The 17,012-nt window shown below is 40.4% G+C and overlaps 1 protein-coding gene across 4 annotated transcripts in view; it reads left to right on the top strand.

The window, feature by feature from the left end:
- LOC133482994 (probable G-protein coupled receptor 153) overlaps nt 1-16,715 on the top strand; it is a 69,719-nt gene extending 53,004 nt beyond the window's left edge. For all 4 annotated transcript variants that reach the window (XM_061783418.1, XM_061783428.1, XM_061783436.1 and 1 more), the window contains 3 exons: nt 2,494-2,683; nt 4,748-4,932; nt 11,571-16,715. In XM_061783418.1, the coding sequence (XP_061639402.1) occupies nt 2,494-2,683; nt 4,748-4,932; nt 11,571-12,338 (1,143 nt within the window). In that variant the 3' untranslated portion in view covers nt 12,339-16,715. The remainder of the gene's footprint in view (nt 1-2,493; nt 2,684-4,747; nt 4,933-11,570) is intronic.
- The last annotated feature ends 297 nt before the right edge of the window (nt 16,716-17,012 follow it).

The raw sequence follows: 17,012 nt of genomic DNA, 5'->3' as shown, positions 1-17,012 counted from the left end.
AAACACACAACTACAATGAAAAAATAACACTAAGGGTAAACGAAAGAAAGAAAATGAGGCGTATGAAAATGGAAAAAAGGACATCATGTGTGTGGTCTAAATGACTAAACTAAACTAAACTAAATGAGCGTGTGAGCGTTTAATGCGTTGAGTCAGAGAGTGAGAAGGCAAAGTTGGGATTTCGTATGAAGCTTGTAATTTTCCTACAATTATTAAGCACTGATGTTGTACATCATAGTAAGGATTGCAGTGTCGACTCACTAATGCAGATCAGCTGGTCTTCCTTTGGAAGCGGCTCCGGAAGAAAGGCGACAGATTTGGTTGCAGACGAAAAAGATGTAGAAAAATAAAAACAAAGGGAACAAGAGAGGCGGGGAAAGAAAAATCGCTGGTCGTCACGCCTTCTTGGGAAAACCGGATGTCTCCCTGCCTCTTTCGTGGCTCGGCGATCCCGCTTGGCTGGGAGCGGACCCGGTACCTTCGTAGTAGCGGCTCTGATCGCTTAGCGGAGGCCCACGTTTAGGCTGGGAAGCCATGTCCGTTCGATCCCAGCTCGCGTTTGCCAAGCCGTGTGGCCGCACAAAAGGGGAAACGGGGGAGGGGTGGCCGACGCCCAGCCCGGCTGGCGACCTGCCCGCAAGGTACGAGTAATGGAAAAACAAGACTAGCCTGAACTCAACTCCCTGAGAAAGGTGTGAGTTTAGAGTTAAATACCCCAGGGGCGGGGCGTAGGAAGAGGGAGTGCAGACTTGGAGAAGACCACACCCATCAGCCTGAATCTTGTCTACAAATTTGAGTAAATAGACTTTAAAATAATATTAATCTAAAACACTCCCAACTTTGTATTCTGACGCATAGGATCATTGTTTAAACTTTGGTCGTGCCAGATGGGTTGCTTATTGTTCAATACAACATTTCGTTTGATTTCAAATCATGAACAGCTTTCAAAATTATGCACAGGACCTGTCAAAGTGAAAATGGGGACACAGACAATTTGGCGTACATTTGGAATATTTATACAGAGTTTTCAAGATATAAAAACGGACATTTTATCTTCTGTTAACACACATCAGAGGCACGTCCGCAAGTTCTGGCGTTTGCAGTTCCTCTCAACGCCAGTGGGTGGAGCCTCATGCGTATCGGTGGATATTAACCACATAGTCTTCCCCAACCATTTGGTCCGGGAAAGGGTCTTTTGAAGACAGGAATCAAGATTTGACGGGAAGCTGCTAATTAGGTTAAGGTCCACTTGACGTGCACTAGGCCCTGTCCTAGTCGATGTCTCACAGTAGGGCAGCGTGGAGGAGTGGGAGTTCTCAGGTGGTCGCGAGTCTCTGTGACGCCTCAAAGTTGCAGCGTGCATGTCCGCTACATTGGGATGGTGTTCCCAGGTTTTGCAGGCTTCCCCCTTCTTCCTCCAAACGTAATGCTGCTCATTGTGGCCAAACAATAGTTTCGTCAGACCACAGGACATGTCTCCAAAAATTAAGGTCTTTGTTCCTGTGCGCATTTGCAAACTCTAATCTGGCCTTCTTTTGGAGTAAAAGCTTCTTCCTGGAAGAGTGGCCTTTCAGCCCATGTTGGTACAGTACTCATTTCACTCTGGATAATGATGCACTGTTACCAGCTTCCGCCACACAGCTTCACAAGGTCTTTTGCTTCTGTTGTTGGGTTGATATGCACATGCTGCCCACGTTCCTGTGGACCTGTGACCACATGTACATGTGAAACCCATCTCTTTCCTGAGTGGTATGACAGCTAGACATTCTCATGGTGTTTATTCTTGCGTGTAATTGTTTGAACAGAGGAATTCTGTACCTTCAGGCTTCTGGAAATTGCACCCAAGGATAAACTAGACTTGTTCAAATCCACAAGTCTCTTCTTGATATCTTGGTTGATTTCTTATGAAATTCCCATAATGTTACACAAAGGAGCAGTGTGTTTCAGGTATGCCTAGTTAAAATACATTGAGAGTTATGTCTCTAATTAACACAAATGTTGTCAATGAACTTATCAAAAGCTTTCAAAGCAATGTCATCATCTGGGTTTTCCCAAATTGGTTAAAGGCAGAGTAATTTTACTGTATATAAACTTCAGACTTTGAAGAAAGTAATGAAAATCTGTCTTCAAAAAAATCATTCTCTCATTTTGGCATTCAGCAAATTGAAATAATTTTGGTAATCCTAAGTGACCTAAAACCGGAAAGGTTTCATCTGATTACATGTCAGACAGTGAGGGAAAAATAGCGTATGTGTCTTTTTATATGTTGTATGTAAACAATTGTTCTCAACTGTCTATTTGAGCGTCTGAGGATGCTGGAGAATCTACCTAAGTCACAAGCGATTGATCAGTAGCTTTTAGGGATTGATTGCTTTGACTATGGCTGAATCAATGCAAGTATACTAATATTTTGAATATTAAGGATGGATTTTTAATGCATTCCAATAGTCATGTGGATAAGGTATGTGTTTGTTGTTGTCTTGTTCTTAACAGGTGGTGAGCTTTGCCAGTCTGAAGTTCGAACGATCTTACAACTGGATGGTTCTGTGTGTGCTCTGGTGCTCCATTGTGCAGTCTATCTTGCTGCCCATGTTCCTGTGGGCCTGTGACCGCTATCGGGCGGATATCCGCATGGTGTGGGACAAGTGCGTGGCCATCATGTCCAATGACGAGGTGGACGAGGGTAAGCCCCCCACAGTCAGGTGTCCCTTCCACCCACCACCCCAGCCTTCCCAGCCTCCTTTTTCACTCCCTTCCCAGGACCCAAAGATATCGATGTGGTGGACGATTCATGTTTCTGAAAGGCCCTAATCTAGGACTATGTCCAATGTCTCAATTGCAGATCACTGAAATTGATTTTCAATGTTTTTTTTTTTCAAACACGGCCATGGAGAAGATTTTTTTTTAACTGTTTATTGCAGGCACAGTTTTATTTTCATTTTGCTAATGTTTTGTCTTAGTAAGTTTATTTTCCCGTGTGATAATGGGTATAATTCCTCTTTTCCTCTCTAACTTGGTTTGGTTAGGTTAGGGGTTATAGTGTCACCTGTTTATGTGTAGATGGGGATTTATAAAACCCAGAAATAATCATGTAAATATGATAGCTGTAATTTAAATTGAATTAAAAGTAAATTTCACTTCTGGAATCTCTTACTGGTTAATATCTTAAATAGTGTTGTTTTTTTGCATACGGTGGAGTTTGATGATGGTAGTAGTATTGTAGAAAAGGAAGTGAATAGCAAGCTAATGTTGGAGTTTTAGGGAACCTTAACGCAGAGCCTTCACCCTTTTGTCCACGGAACCAAAACACGGCATTGAATCCCAAAATCAAGACCTCAGTGATAGTTGTTCCTATTAAATTGAAAGACCACTGTACTGTAGATGAACTCCCCATGACTGAAGAGGGTGAGAGAAGATGCATCAATGTGTGAAGAGCCAATCAAATCACCTCATATTGTATGGCTGAGAATAATGAAAATGGATGGATGGCTGGATGGATGGAATAATAAAATATGGCATTTTTCCATGAAATCAATGGTCAGATGTTATCGTGCGACCTACAGATGTTTGTTTACTATGCATCTGTGGTCAGAATGTGCTAGTACAGTAAGTACTTCTATAAAGGGCTCTGCTTCGCCATGATGCACATAAGTACCATGTCAAAAAAAGTGAGTGATTGCTATACAAAGGCCATATTTACCTCAAAGCACTTTATTCACTCCATTGCGTCTAAGATGGGCTATTTTGCCCCCACAACAACAGGATGATAAAATAAATGGCTCCTATTTATTTGGAAGGACTGAAAAACCAGGAAACAGAAAAGCACTTTTATGCCATTAACATGGTCATATTACCCAGAAGTCACAAAGAAATGCCCCATTTTGTTTTTCTGGATACAACACTGAATTATCAAGGCGTTTATTCTAATTTTGTCTTATAGTTGGACAGACAGAGTAACAGAATCGGGTCGAAGCTATAAGGTCATATGATAATAACAAAAAGGCAGTTGGATATGGATCAACGTGCACTAACAACGTATGGATATCAGTATTTTTTTTATTCCTGATGATTTAAGTGTGTCCCACACCCCCACACCCCTCCTCCCCTCATCCTCATTCCTGTCACTTTTCAAACATTTTGAGCCCCCTGGTGTCTTCCATGAGCAGTGCATGTTGTCCAGTGAGGGGTCATATAACAACACCAACCCCGGGTAGCCGATATTTTGTGTGATAATAACACCTCCAGTTCTCTGCTTTCTTTTTTCAGAGGGCTTGCCATGTATAACTCATCACAGTTGTATGTATAAGGACTGTTTCCTGTTTAATTTTTTTATTTTTTTTTTTTTTACTAAGCTGCTGACTTGCATGCCCACCTGCCTGTGCAAGAGAAAAAGCTGCTGTGTTTCATCCCTTTGGCACAGTTTTCCTCAAATGCAGCATTTTACAGCCAAGCTCAACACATCCGAAATTAACTTGAATTCTCTAATTGGGACCATGGAGGGGTATTTTTCACTTATTTTTGTTGATTTTTTTTTCACTTATTTTTGTTGATTTCTGCATTCAAAAAGTATTTAAAGAGAAACTATTTGGATTTAAACTTAGTCTCGCAGGACAAAGTAAAATCAAAAGGCAAACCAAATCAGAAAGCAATTGAACTTGTCTCTATTGTCTATTCGTCTGTCTGTCTGTCTGTCTTGTGAGTCCGTTGCTATCTAACCCTGACGCTCGTGCTTTTCTGCACTTTGTAGAAAACAGCCAAGATGGAGGAATTCATGTCGACTTAATATATGACAGACCATATGACTATAGGTCAGCGCCTGAAATCGTGACCGTAGACCGTAATGCCAAGTATGAGTTCTCAACCTTAGAAAGGGGGATCCCGCAAGGGTATCCAGTGAGGGAACAGCAGGAAGATAAAATGCAGTATTTGCAGGTATATTCTTTTATTGATTTTCTTCATTTGTTTTTACTTGATCACATGACCTTTTTTGAATGACACTTCATTGCTAATGTGCATGGTCAAATGGCATTGTGGGCCTTTAACAGACATTGTGATGCTATCAGATATGCCATGTGATATTTTTGTGTGTGTTTGTGTCTATTTGCTTCTTACCTGATTCCGAAATAAATTCTGGCTGGCGAATGTTTGATAAATAAGACCATTGGGACTCCCATCAACACTATGTAAAGACATACTGTATATACAGTTAAAGAAGGTGCAGATGTTTTTGGACAATGATTTTTCCCTTAATGCACCATGACAATTGATTTGAAATAAAACAATCAAGATGAGATTCAAGCATAGACTTTCAGCTTTAGAAAAGGTGTCACAAAAGTATGACATTCACCGATAAGGAAGTACAGTACAGCTATTAACGCTAAAGGAAACATAACATTTTTTTAAATTAATTACTGAGTTGGGAGCTGGAGTCCCAGGAGATCTCAATGCATCCATCCATCCATCCATCCATTTTCTGAGCCGCTTCTCCTCACTAGGGTCGCGGGCGTGCTGGAGCCTATCCCAGCTGTTATCGGGCAGGAGGCGGGGTACACCCTGAACTGGTTGCCAGCCAATCGCAGGGCACATAGAAACAAACAACCATTCGCACTCACAGTCAGTCACAGTCGGGCAATTTAGAGTCTCCAATCAATGCATGTTTTTGGGATGTGGGTGGAAACCGGAGTGCCCGGAGAAAACCCACGCAGGCACGGGGAGAACATGCAAACTCCACACAGGCGGGGCCGGGTCCTCAGAACTGTGAGGCTGACGCTCTAACCAGTCGCCCACCGTGCCGCCGATCTCAATGCATAATAATGCAAATCAATAGTTTGGCCTGGATTACCACGAGAGAAGACGACAGACACTTCAAAACATGAACTGAAGTCGAGGATATACTTTGAGGGAGGGGACGAGTATCATCAGAAACTTTAATCAACAGACACCTTCATGAATGTAAATGCACAGGGTTTCAACTTGATGCAACTGCTGGTGATGTTCCTTAACAGGACAACTGGTTTAGGCTGCCAGAATTTTTTGTTTTTTTAAAAGCCTCCCATGTTCTTTGGACAGATCAAACCAAGTTCAAATTCATCATCATTGTGATGGGGAGAGAAAAGTATGGAGAAGGAGCAGAACAGCTCATGATCCAAAAAACACCATATTAAGGCTTGAACTGATTAGTCGACTTGTCGACGAGTATACTACTACTCCGCATCGACGTTTAACACTTGAAGCTGACTCATCGCTAATCTCATGTTTTTGCCATCTCGTCTTCCAATTGACCAATTTACAGAGAGCTTTCGACTCGCCCATCTCCTGCCGTCAACAGACTGTAACGCTCTGTAGAGCTGTAAAATGTCTGACCAACAAGGTGACATAGTCTCAAAAATAGGCTGGTTGTTATTAAAAAATGTGTAGTTATGAATAGGTGAAACGTCCAAATACTTATGAACCACTGGAAATGGACATGTTGTGTCTAAACTGTCTATCATTCATGAAAGGGAAATCCCATATTCATGTAATATCTTGATTGTTTTATTTCAAATCAATTGTGGTGCCATATAAAGACAAAAACAATCAACGCTTCTTTTCAGATGACACAGACTGAGGCTTGCTGGCATGCAGCTTTCTAGGGCAACTCATCAACCCCTGATCATTTTTTTTTTAATCCTGTAAGAAATAATTGAGGCAAACTTGTAATTTTTGCCTGCCATAATACATTACAGTTGCTTAAATATGATCTGTTGATCACACTAGAACTGATGATATTCACTTGCTGAGCCTGGCCTGGAAGACTGCTGACGATGTAACTTGAGAGAAAAGTTCCTCTTATTTTTTTCTTTTCCATTTTCTTTGTTATTTTTACAAATCCATCTAAACACTGTGCCATCTTTGTCAATTTAACTTGACAGGGGCTTCGGTTCCAGTCTGCAGTCCCAGCAATGTACTTTGACTTGGGTCATTTGGTTATTGGATATCAGAATAAATTGATGTCTTCTTTGAATGAAACAGAGATGTATACAGTAGCCATCACTTCATCCATACTTCACCCATTGTTTGTGTTTTAACGCACCCATTGTAATATTAAATTAAACTCTAGATGATAAACAAATAAATGCGTAGCGCCACAACTTCCGCAAGATGTCATTATTAGGAAGTTAAATAGCATATTCATTCATATTGCTTTTGTTAAAGTTAAACTTATATTAATCTGTTGATAATACCATAAAGCCTCTGTGACTTTTATTTTATGCATTTATTTTTTTGGTTGTCTTTTATTTGGTGCGTATCCGTCCTTGCTCACGTGTCCTGCATTTCATGCCACTTCTCATGTTTGTGCTGCCGTCTGCTGTGGAGTCCTTCACACCGCTACTGTATCGTCTGCTGTCTCTCCTTTTCTCTGAATTCTACCAAAAAGCCACCACAAGAGTGCGGGCTGACATGAGCCTTGTGAATATGACGTCAGCTTGACAAGCACCTTCCTTCTCTTGCATAAGTTGTCAGGGCGCAATGGAATGTGAGTACATTATGTTAGAAAATACACAATTTTTATATAAATACACACACACATCCATTTTCTGTACTGCTTATCCTCACTCGGGTCGCGGGCGTGCTGGAGCCTACCCAGCTATCTTCGGGCTAGAGGCGGGGTACACATAGAACTGGTCGCCAGACATATATGGGTGTTTTTTGTTTGATTTCGGGCACTTTTGATTTTCGTTTTTCGCAAAAATTTAATGTCACAAAAACTATATATACCTACCTTACCTTAATTGTCATTGTCAGAATCTGTCCATGGCCATATATATTGATTTAATGTTTTATTTTATTTTTTTGTCTTTTTGTCAGATACCCTAGAGAAATGTCATTACCGCCACATTGGCATATTGATTTCAAATTGATTAATCTTGTGACTTAATGACATTTCCAAGTTTTTAGCTAACTGCTATGCTGGTAGAGTTAGCTTAAGTTTTCTTTTAGCTAGCTAGTCCTGTACAACATTTTTATATGTTTATCAAGTTTTTACAGGAAAATCTTTAAAGATATTAACAGTACAAGTCGTTTGGTAATGACATGCAATAAAAATATTATGTGATTTAAGGGTACAAATGAGGAAAAATCTTCTTCCAGTTATCAAAATGTCTGACTTCTCTCTGCCCTAGCCTGTGCTTGAGTGACAAGACAAAATGGCGCAGGGAATTCAAGAATCGGATTTTGAATAAACTTTATTGATCTGAAAATGGTCAATGTGGCGGTAAAGAACATTTGAAATGTTTTGTATATATTATGAGAAATCATTAACTCGATTATATTTTAAGGGATTTATGGTAAAAGTTACACCATTTTAGCATTTTTTTTGTTAGAAAGATAGAGCTTCATATATCCAAACCCTGTGCTAGGGACAGGGTGAAAACTGTAAAATACCACCATAAAACCACTCAAAAAATGTCAAAATATACTAATATTAACATGAAATTTTGGACAACACTTATAATTAGGCATGCCCACTGCTGGTTATTGAAAAAATCGATTTAAATATATTTTTTCTTTAAATTTTACATCAAGGACACAAAAAGGCCCGTAATCAAATAAACACCCATATATGCATACACACACACGTGCGCGCACACTGACTGGCCACAATACGAGCTAACGTTTATGCAATCTCATGAGCTCCATTGCAATAGCTCTAACAATAGTTCTTGACAATGTTGCTCACTTTCAGAGAAGAATTAATTTACTCTTGAAAAAATATTACTTGATTAAATTTGTTGTTTTTCCATACTGCCATTTTGATATCAATGTTAACTATAGATTGTGCTGGATATAATATATTGGTGGAATGAGCTAAGAATTATTATCTTTGTAAAGTCAGAATGTTGTATTAAATCGCCATGACTGTTTTAGCAACATTAACATTTATTGAACCAAGGCTCACATTTTACATCAGAAAAATCTCACGGAACACCACCCCAAAAAATTTTGCTACAAGTATGTACTGTATACTGAAATAATGCTGATGTCATCTCAGTTTACTTATAAATGTACTCGATGTGAAAACTGGGCCAGTTAAACAAAGCTATTATTCTGTTGTTGATAACAACAGGTCAATAGGTTTATTGCATTTGCTGCCATCTAGTGGAAGAGCATGTCATTGTTCAGCCTGTCACTATACTGTACGTTTCTGTCATAGATAAAGATACATTATTTGTAGTAAATAGATGATATATGCCCGCGACCCAAGTGAGGAGAAACGGTACGGGAAATGGATGGATAGAGGATATATGTCAGACCAATTAAGTGAAATTGGATGATCTTTCACGGCACAGTAATGTGCAGTGCAGTGGTTGGGAATAACTGCTAGAGTGTGTAATTGCTCATCCAATTGTGGCCGGGTGCTAGGTATTTAATTTAGATTAAATCTTTATTTATGTTGTATTCATATTTATTGTATATGTAATCCTCACACAATTGGGAGATAATATACATGTACAGTGTGTTAATGTTCCAGTGGTAAAAATACCAACGCAGTATTTTCCATGAACTCAGCGCATCACACACTACTCACAGAAAACTAGAGCTATTGAGCTTTTGGGTTAATTTAATTTTATTTTCACTACACAAAGGTCACAAGACAAAACACAGGTGTTTGATCAATGGAAATCTTCAAGGATATCCACTCTGATGCCTTTCTGTGAGTCTTCCAGTCTCTCTTGCAACCTGCTGATGACACTCTAAGCTCAGTGGCCACTTCCCTCTGAGAACATCCTGTCGGAATACTGTTCATCAATTGTTAGGTGTCGTCTCGATCTCACGATGTCAAAATGTGAACAGTATCAGAAAGAAGACTGTTTAAATATCAATTTTAATTCAGCCCCAAAATGTATTGGTAGATTCATGTATCAAACACGTATTGTGAATTTTGCTGTTCAGGTACTTGTTAGAGTCACTGATGGTGTATTGGTACACTCGCCTGCCTTTAGTGCGGGCAGCGTGGGTTCAGTTCCTACTCAGTGATGGTGTGAATGTGAGTGCGAATGGTTGTCCAAGTCTATATGTGCCATGCGGCTGACTGGCAACAAGTTCAGGGTGTAGTCCGCCTTTCGCCCGAAGTCAGCTGGGTTAGGCTCCAGTGCCCTGCGAGTGGTGTTGAAAATGGATGGATGTGTACTTGTTAGAGAACAGCAAGTTGTGCAAAAAGTACTGAAACAGTTGCACATGTGTTTAATTGTTAAAAGAATGTCAAATGAAATTAATCTGTAAAGGTTATAGTGCATTTTAGGTTCATCCTGAAATGTTACCCGAAAGCCAAATAGCCCTAACTTTTTGTGAGTAGTAAAAATAACATCACAAATCTCAACCCTTTTCTGCTTTGTACATTCTGGATGGTGTTGGGAAAAATAATGTCAGTATTGTGTTAGTGATATTTACACAGGTGTATAATGTGTTTTATAAGTAATACAAGGTGTTTTACAGCTTATGATGCAACCATGCGCAATGCCGCAATGTATAGAAAGCTGTTTGAGCATTTATTTCATATCCTTGATATATAGATTAAGGTTCATGCACTAGTATGTTCGTCGCCTCACTAGTAAGACAATTCAGCACACTTGTAAAACGACTGTCTTACTAGCAAAGTTTTTTTCCCCCAACTGTATGACATTTCTGCACACTAGTAGGAACACTTTGATGTACTAGTTGGACAACTACGTATTACTTGTAAGGCAAAACTGCACTACTTGACAACTGCATGCTACTAGTAGACTTACTGAAATTATACATTTCTGCTCGTTAAGATTTAGCGCTTTACTAGTAGTACACACAGTTTGGAGATGTCAACTAGTGCACAATTTGGCCTCACTGGTAACATGCAGTTGTCCTACTGGCAGACCAAAGTTGTCCTGCTTGTTGCCAGAAATGTCATACAGTTAAGAAAGGCAGTAGTGGAAAAACATTACTACTACGTAACTGAATCATCTTACTAGTGAGGACAAAGAGTATACTAGTCCACGGATGTCAAGCTTGATATCAAGAATATCAAATAAATGCTCAAATATTTATAAAGCTACAAATGCATTTATTTAATATCCTTGATTATCCAGTTTATGGTCGTACTTGTAGACCAAAAATGGCACTAGTGGTGGCAAAACCTTTACAAGTAAGACACTGTCCCCAGTTGTTCTACTAATTCGAAGACTTGTCTTCCAAGTGAGGACAAAGAGCATACTAGTACATGGACCCTCAGCTCATTATCCTTGATATGCAACTTAAGGTCATACTTGTAGGCCAAAAGTGGCACTATAGTCGTGGGAATTTTTTTTTTTACTAGTAAAACACAGTCATTCTCCTTGTGCGCTGAATTGTCTCGCTTCTTTTGAGGACAAAACGCATACCAGTCCACGGACCTTAAATTGGCTCTCCAGGATGTGGAATAAATGCTCCAACGTCTTTCCATAGCAAATGTCTTATTGTTGTGTCTCGACGTGGACAGACCGCACCCAAGCACTCACAAGTGGGGCTGCTTGTTTTTTTTTGTTTGTTTGTTTTTTTTTTTTATGTTTTGCGTCCAGGTGCCCCCTACAAGAAGATACTCCCACGACGAAACCGACATGTGGACCAGCGACCGGATCCCCCCCTCCTACCTTCACCGGTGGGGCTCCAGCGAGGACATGATAGTGAGTGGGCACTACAGCTCCACCTTGCCGCGCCGCGAGAGGCGCAGGAACAGCCTGGTCTCCTACCACGAGGAGAGCCGCCATCATCATCACCAACATCACCACTACTACCACCAGCCGCAGGTCCATCGCAAGCGGCGGCGCTCTGAGGACGCGCAATCCCTCAAGCACCTGCCGCGCGTGGCGTGCGGCACTCACGACTACCGTGACGACGACCCGCGCTGCTTCAGCCGCGACGAGGTCATCAACTTTATCGACGAGACGCCGCTGCCGAGCCCCAGGAAGAGCCCGCGGCGCGCGTCCTGCACCCTCGCCCTCCTCCCCGGTGTGTACGAGCGTCACGCCGTCACCCTGCCTCACTTTGCGCTCACAGACTTTGAACACGAGCCTCAAGCGCTCAGGTGCTTCTCTGAACACAAAAGCTGCACGAGGAGCTCACCCGGGAAAGGGGGTCGGCAGGTGGGCTCGCCTGCAGGGGTCAGCCGACGGACTCCCCCACCTGCTTGCAGGTCCAGGGCGGGTGCAGCAGCTGACTGGGCCCAACACAAGCAGACGAGCCAGGGGGATAGTAAAGCAAACACGAACAGTTTTGTAAGCACATCCTTGGCATCCTCTTCGGGATATATTACCTTTCACTCGGATTCTGTTGGCTCCGCTTCCTAAAACAACAACAACTAATTTCCCAACAGTGTGATACTTAACTGTTTCGTCATGGACTAAGCATTACCTGCTTTTTTTTAAATTCTTGCAATCAATATTTAATCCTCCTGTTATGTTTATTTCTCTGGTCCACCAAAAATGTTCACTGGTCAAGGTGACCTGCTGCATGCATGTTCAACCATAACGATACAATTAAAAAAGAACATAAAAATAGTTTTCTTGCTCCCATTAAATCAATGAGTTTTACATCATATTCAACATTATGTCCAGAAAGCCACTGTGCACTTATATTTTTTATTAACATGTTTCAATGTAGACTACAAGCGCTACATACCCAATATTTGCTGACCTTTACTGAGCCAATGCACCCATTTTACTTTGGAAAGATCTCACGGCATACACCATATCATGTAAACGCAAACAAAGCCTAAACAAAGAATATGTTCATCTTTGGTGGCTCTGTGATGACATCTTGTGTGTTTAAAAAAAGACATTGTGGATGTTAAAGGTCCAACGAGATGTACATAGAATGTGTATTCTATAGGCAGGAAGTTTCAATATAGAATAAGTATGTACCTCTTATAGTCTATATTGAAGCATGTCTGTCAATAAAAATACAAGTGCACATTGACTTTTTATTTTGCCATTACAAGCTTTTTCTGCATAGGCAGGGGTGTTTTTATTGTGGGCCACATCGTAGTTCTGGTTTCCCTTATGGGGCCGGTTATGATGTGCAATTGCTAGGAGTGTATGCCAAAAATCAGGGTTGGGTTCGTCTTGAGTTTAAGTTCACGATGTGTTTGGGTGCAGTAAGGGAGCAAAAGGCAAAACAAAGTTCACGTTTTGTGTAAACGGAAACACATTTGATGACATTGAACCTCAGTGTCTTGAATCTTTTCAATCTGTGACATCAGTAGTTTTAAGCCTTCCTTTCAAGAAATGAAGATGCAGATAAGTGTAACTGTAATATTTTGTCCAGAGATAATTATTATGCTGTAAAAACACTAGCAGGGCATTTGTGATTGCTTTGGCTCCATCTGAAGAGAATGTTTAATTTCTATTCCGTTCGGTTTGTTGATGATGTTTTTTGCTGCCGCACTGATATTCAGATTCGCGTGATGCCATTTCACATAAGTTTCCAAGTTTAACTTTCCACCAAAAGCATGTTGCCCGCCATGATGTCCGTGAACCAGAAGCTGAGCTGCACTGTATTTGTTTACAGATTAGGCGCGTGGCCAGAGCGCGAGACAGTTCGACTTCTTGCCCATTACCTAATTCGTTGTGTGTAGGATCCCAAATCCTCTCCCCATCATATCATTGTCCATCTCTTTGAATAGTTGTATGATGAATAATTACTTTTGAACAGAAGTCAAAGAAAAATTGTGGTGTGCGTAAGCAGGCCACAAAAAAGTCCATGAAGGGCCCACGGCCCTTGATTTTGACACCTGTGCCATGTGGTGATCACATGAAAATTGGACATGAAGCCACGTTTGTGTGTTAATTCGCGGTTACAAAAGCGAGTGTTTTTTAACCTTCATTGAGCCAAGGCACCAAATTTACATTCGAAAAATCTCACAGCACACCACCAAACAAAAAGTATGACTAATTAAATAATGATGATCTCACTTTAGTCACTGACTCAGTGTGAAATCTGGGCCTGTTTTATTAAACACAAAGCTGATTTACTTACACAAAGCCATGATTTATTTTGCTGTATGACTGATCGATACATTGGTGGTTTTGTACCTTCTGGCATCCAATGGAAGAGCATTTAATTGTTCTGCCTTCACTATACAGTATGTCGGTCACGTAGATAGATTAACAAAGATATTCTTGTAATTGATATTTTTTCGGACAAATCAAGTGAAATTTGATCATTTGCCCCGGCACCGCTGATGGTCTCTCATGTACGCTGGCCTGGAAGTGCAAAACAATGTAACAAATTTGGAAACGTGTTTACATTTCAGAAAACAAATTAACAAAAGCACAAACACTTTTACAAAAGACGAAACAAATTACTATTGATAAAGCTCGGAAAGGGAACGTCCCATTTCACAGACATTCTTCGAAATCAGAACGCCCTTTCTTGGCAAGACCGCCCCCCTTCAATATGATTGGCTCCTGCATCGCGGGAATGGTAGGCCACGCAGATGTGACGAGATGTCCGTTCCAAATAGAATTTTTAAAAACAAAAAAAGTTTATTAAGGTTAGGTTTAGGACTAGGGTTGGTGTTAAGGCAGTCTAGGATGAGTTAAGGTTAGGATTATGGTGGTTAAGGTTTACACACACCGAGCACCGCCGCCAAAGCCGACTGACCTATGGCGAAGTGTGCGTGGTTTGGCAACTGTTTTATTGAGCAGCCGATCGGTCGGCCACTGGTTTTGACGCGCTTCAAAATTATAATCTCCGTTGCACGGCGTCTTAACGTCCCAGTTTACATTCAATCAAAATGCACAAAAGCATCCCCCTACGGTGAAAATACATTTCCGGGTTTGCGAGCCGTGCTCCCGCGTTGCCTCGGCTCAAGCCATATTATTAGTACGTAAAGCATCAAATGTTGTTTAACATCAATGCTAAACTATATTCACAATGTATAATGTGCCAGTCGATGAAAAAGCATAGCTTGTGACCAGAATGTATGCACGGTGGACTTTCAAAATAAATGGAGCCGGCAGCTTCCTTTCAATTAGCCCCAAATCCCCTTTAATTCTCGCTAGCATCCTCTCTCTTTAACAACCTGCTTCTTCCTTCACTCTTAATCTATCTTTTTGTGGTTTAAGAAATGTGATCAAGTACAATATATTGTATATATAGCATAAAACGCCTGTACAGGCTCGCTGTTCCGGGGGTCCATATATACAATCGCTATTTGGGATGGACATCTCCTTCCCGCGATGCAGAACCCAATCATGTTGCGGCGGGGCGGGTCTTGCCAAGAAAGGGCGTGGAATTTCGAAGAATGTCTGTGAAATGGGACGTTCCCTTTGTAATTTGTTTCGTCTTTTGTAAAAGTGTTAATTTGTTTCCTGAATTTTTTTTTGTTCTTTTCTAGAAGTGTTTCTGCTTTTGTTAATGCGGGTTAACCCTTTTCTGAAATGTAAAAGTGTTTCACAATTTGTTATATTGTTTTGCACTTCCAGGCCACCATACTCATGGCATCCTGGTTAAGAATCTCTCATGTAAGGTACTGTATAAGCATGTGTTACAGATGAAATGTAATGCAAATGAGTGTTTAATATTTAAAACAAACAAAATTGAAACGGCACAGTATTTTTAATCCTATTTTTTTCTATTTTAAAATCAACTCCATAGTTTTAAACAAACATAACAGGAGGGTTAACTTGCACGTTCACGTATGTACTCGTCCTCCATTGTGAAAAGATGGCTCTTCACCTTTCACATTCCAGAATATTCAGAGGGGACATGATTTGTTTCAGCACCTTAACACAAAGTAATTATTTCTAGATGATATTCACATCTTTCTTCATGCGCTGTGAAGTTGTTGCTATTGCTATACAGTAACATTGAAAGGCTGGAAAAATCTGGATTTTATTTCACAAAACGTGTTTAGCGTGTGTGTATGTGTGTGTATGTATATAATATTATTGTACAGCTGCTTTTGTTTTCGGACGGGTTCTTTCCTGCTCATGAGTCAGGACATAATACAATCTCCATATTTATTTTGATAATGATGTACAACTTGTTGTTCCCAAACTGTACAACACTATTTTTAAAGATAAATAAGTGTAGTCGTCCCAAACTTTTCTGTGGATTGACATTAAAGGCAAGGGCCCCAAATTGCTTATGACAAAGGTCAAGCCAACTTTCAAACCAGTTTGGGATTATAGTGCACCCATAATTTATTTCCATGTGGAAGATGGTGAAATACAACCGGAAGACTGACTAAATGTAGCATCGTTTTCATGTTTAGATTGCTCCGACCTTGCAATCGATGACAAAAAGAGAAAACTATGTAAAAAGCCATTCATACAATTGTTTAAATTGAGTCCACAAAAGATGGGAATAGTTAAGGCATCGAAAATGAAGGCAAACCTAAATGGATATCAAGAGTTAAATGACCATGTGAAACCATTATCCAAGAGTTGCACATGTTTTTTTTCCATCTCCTGCTTCAATTCTGAGTTCTCTTCTCCAGTGTTTTGTTGTCACTTGTATTACTGCACGTTTGTCATTGAAACATCACACATTACATTCCCCTTTTGTAGAACTTTGACTTTTTATTGTATACACCATCTGAATATATAATTTTGTAACATATTCAAAGATCTGTGAGTCAACGAATGATGTTTAATTGTTATGAGTTCCTAGATGACGACTTTGTTTGAAAAAGGATGTGAATGATTAAATTCCTAAGATTATTCAAGTGTGGTTTGTTACTTGCTTTGTTACTCTGAGAGCTCACCCTTGACCCTGTGGATGGGTGTAAACTCCTCCAACCCCTTTGCAGGCCACCCCTCACGAATGAAAGTGTGGAGAGGGGTCAATGTAGGGTCCTGAGCGGATGCCGCCTGACGTTCCCGCAGCGAGACGACAGTTTATGGGGCGTCGCAGGGTTCCTACACAAATATGGAATATATGCTCAAGTATGGAATTTGATTTCATAAATTAAAACTTCCGTCAATGGAAAAGTATGGAAAATGGAAACTATTGACTCA

The sequence above is a fragment of the Phyllopteryx taeniolatus genome, chromosome 1 (genome assembly GCF_024500385.1).
Source record: "Phyllopteryx taeniolatus isolate TA_2022b chromosome 1, UOR_Ptae_1.2, whole genome shotgun sequence".
In the NCBI taxonomy this organism is placed as follows: Eukaryota; Metazoa; Chordata; class Actinopteri; order Syngnathiformes; family Syngnathidae; genus Phyllopteryx; species Phyllopteryx taeniolatus.
Note: the sequence above shows the minus strand (reverse complement) of the source record. Positions and strands in the feature narration are given on the sequence as shown.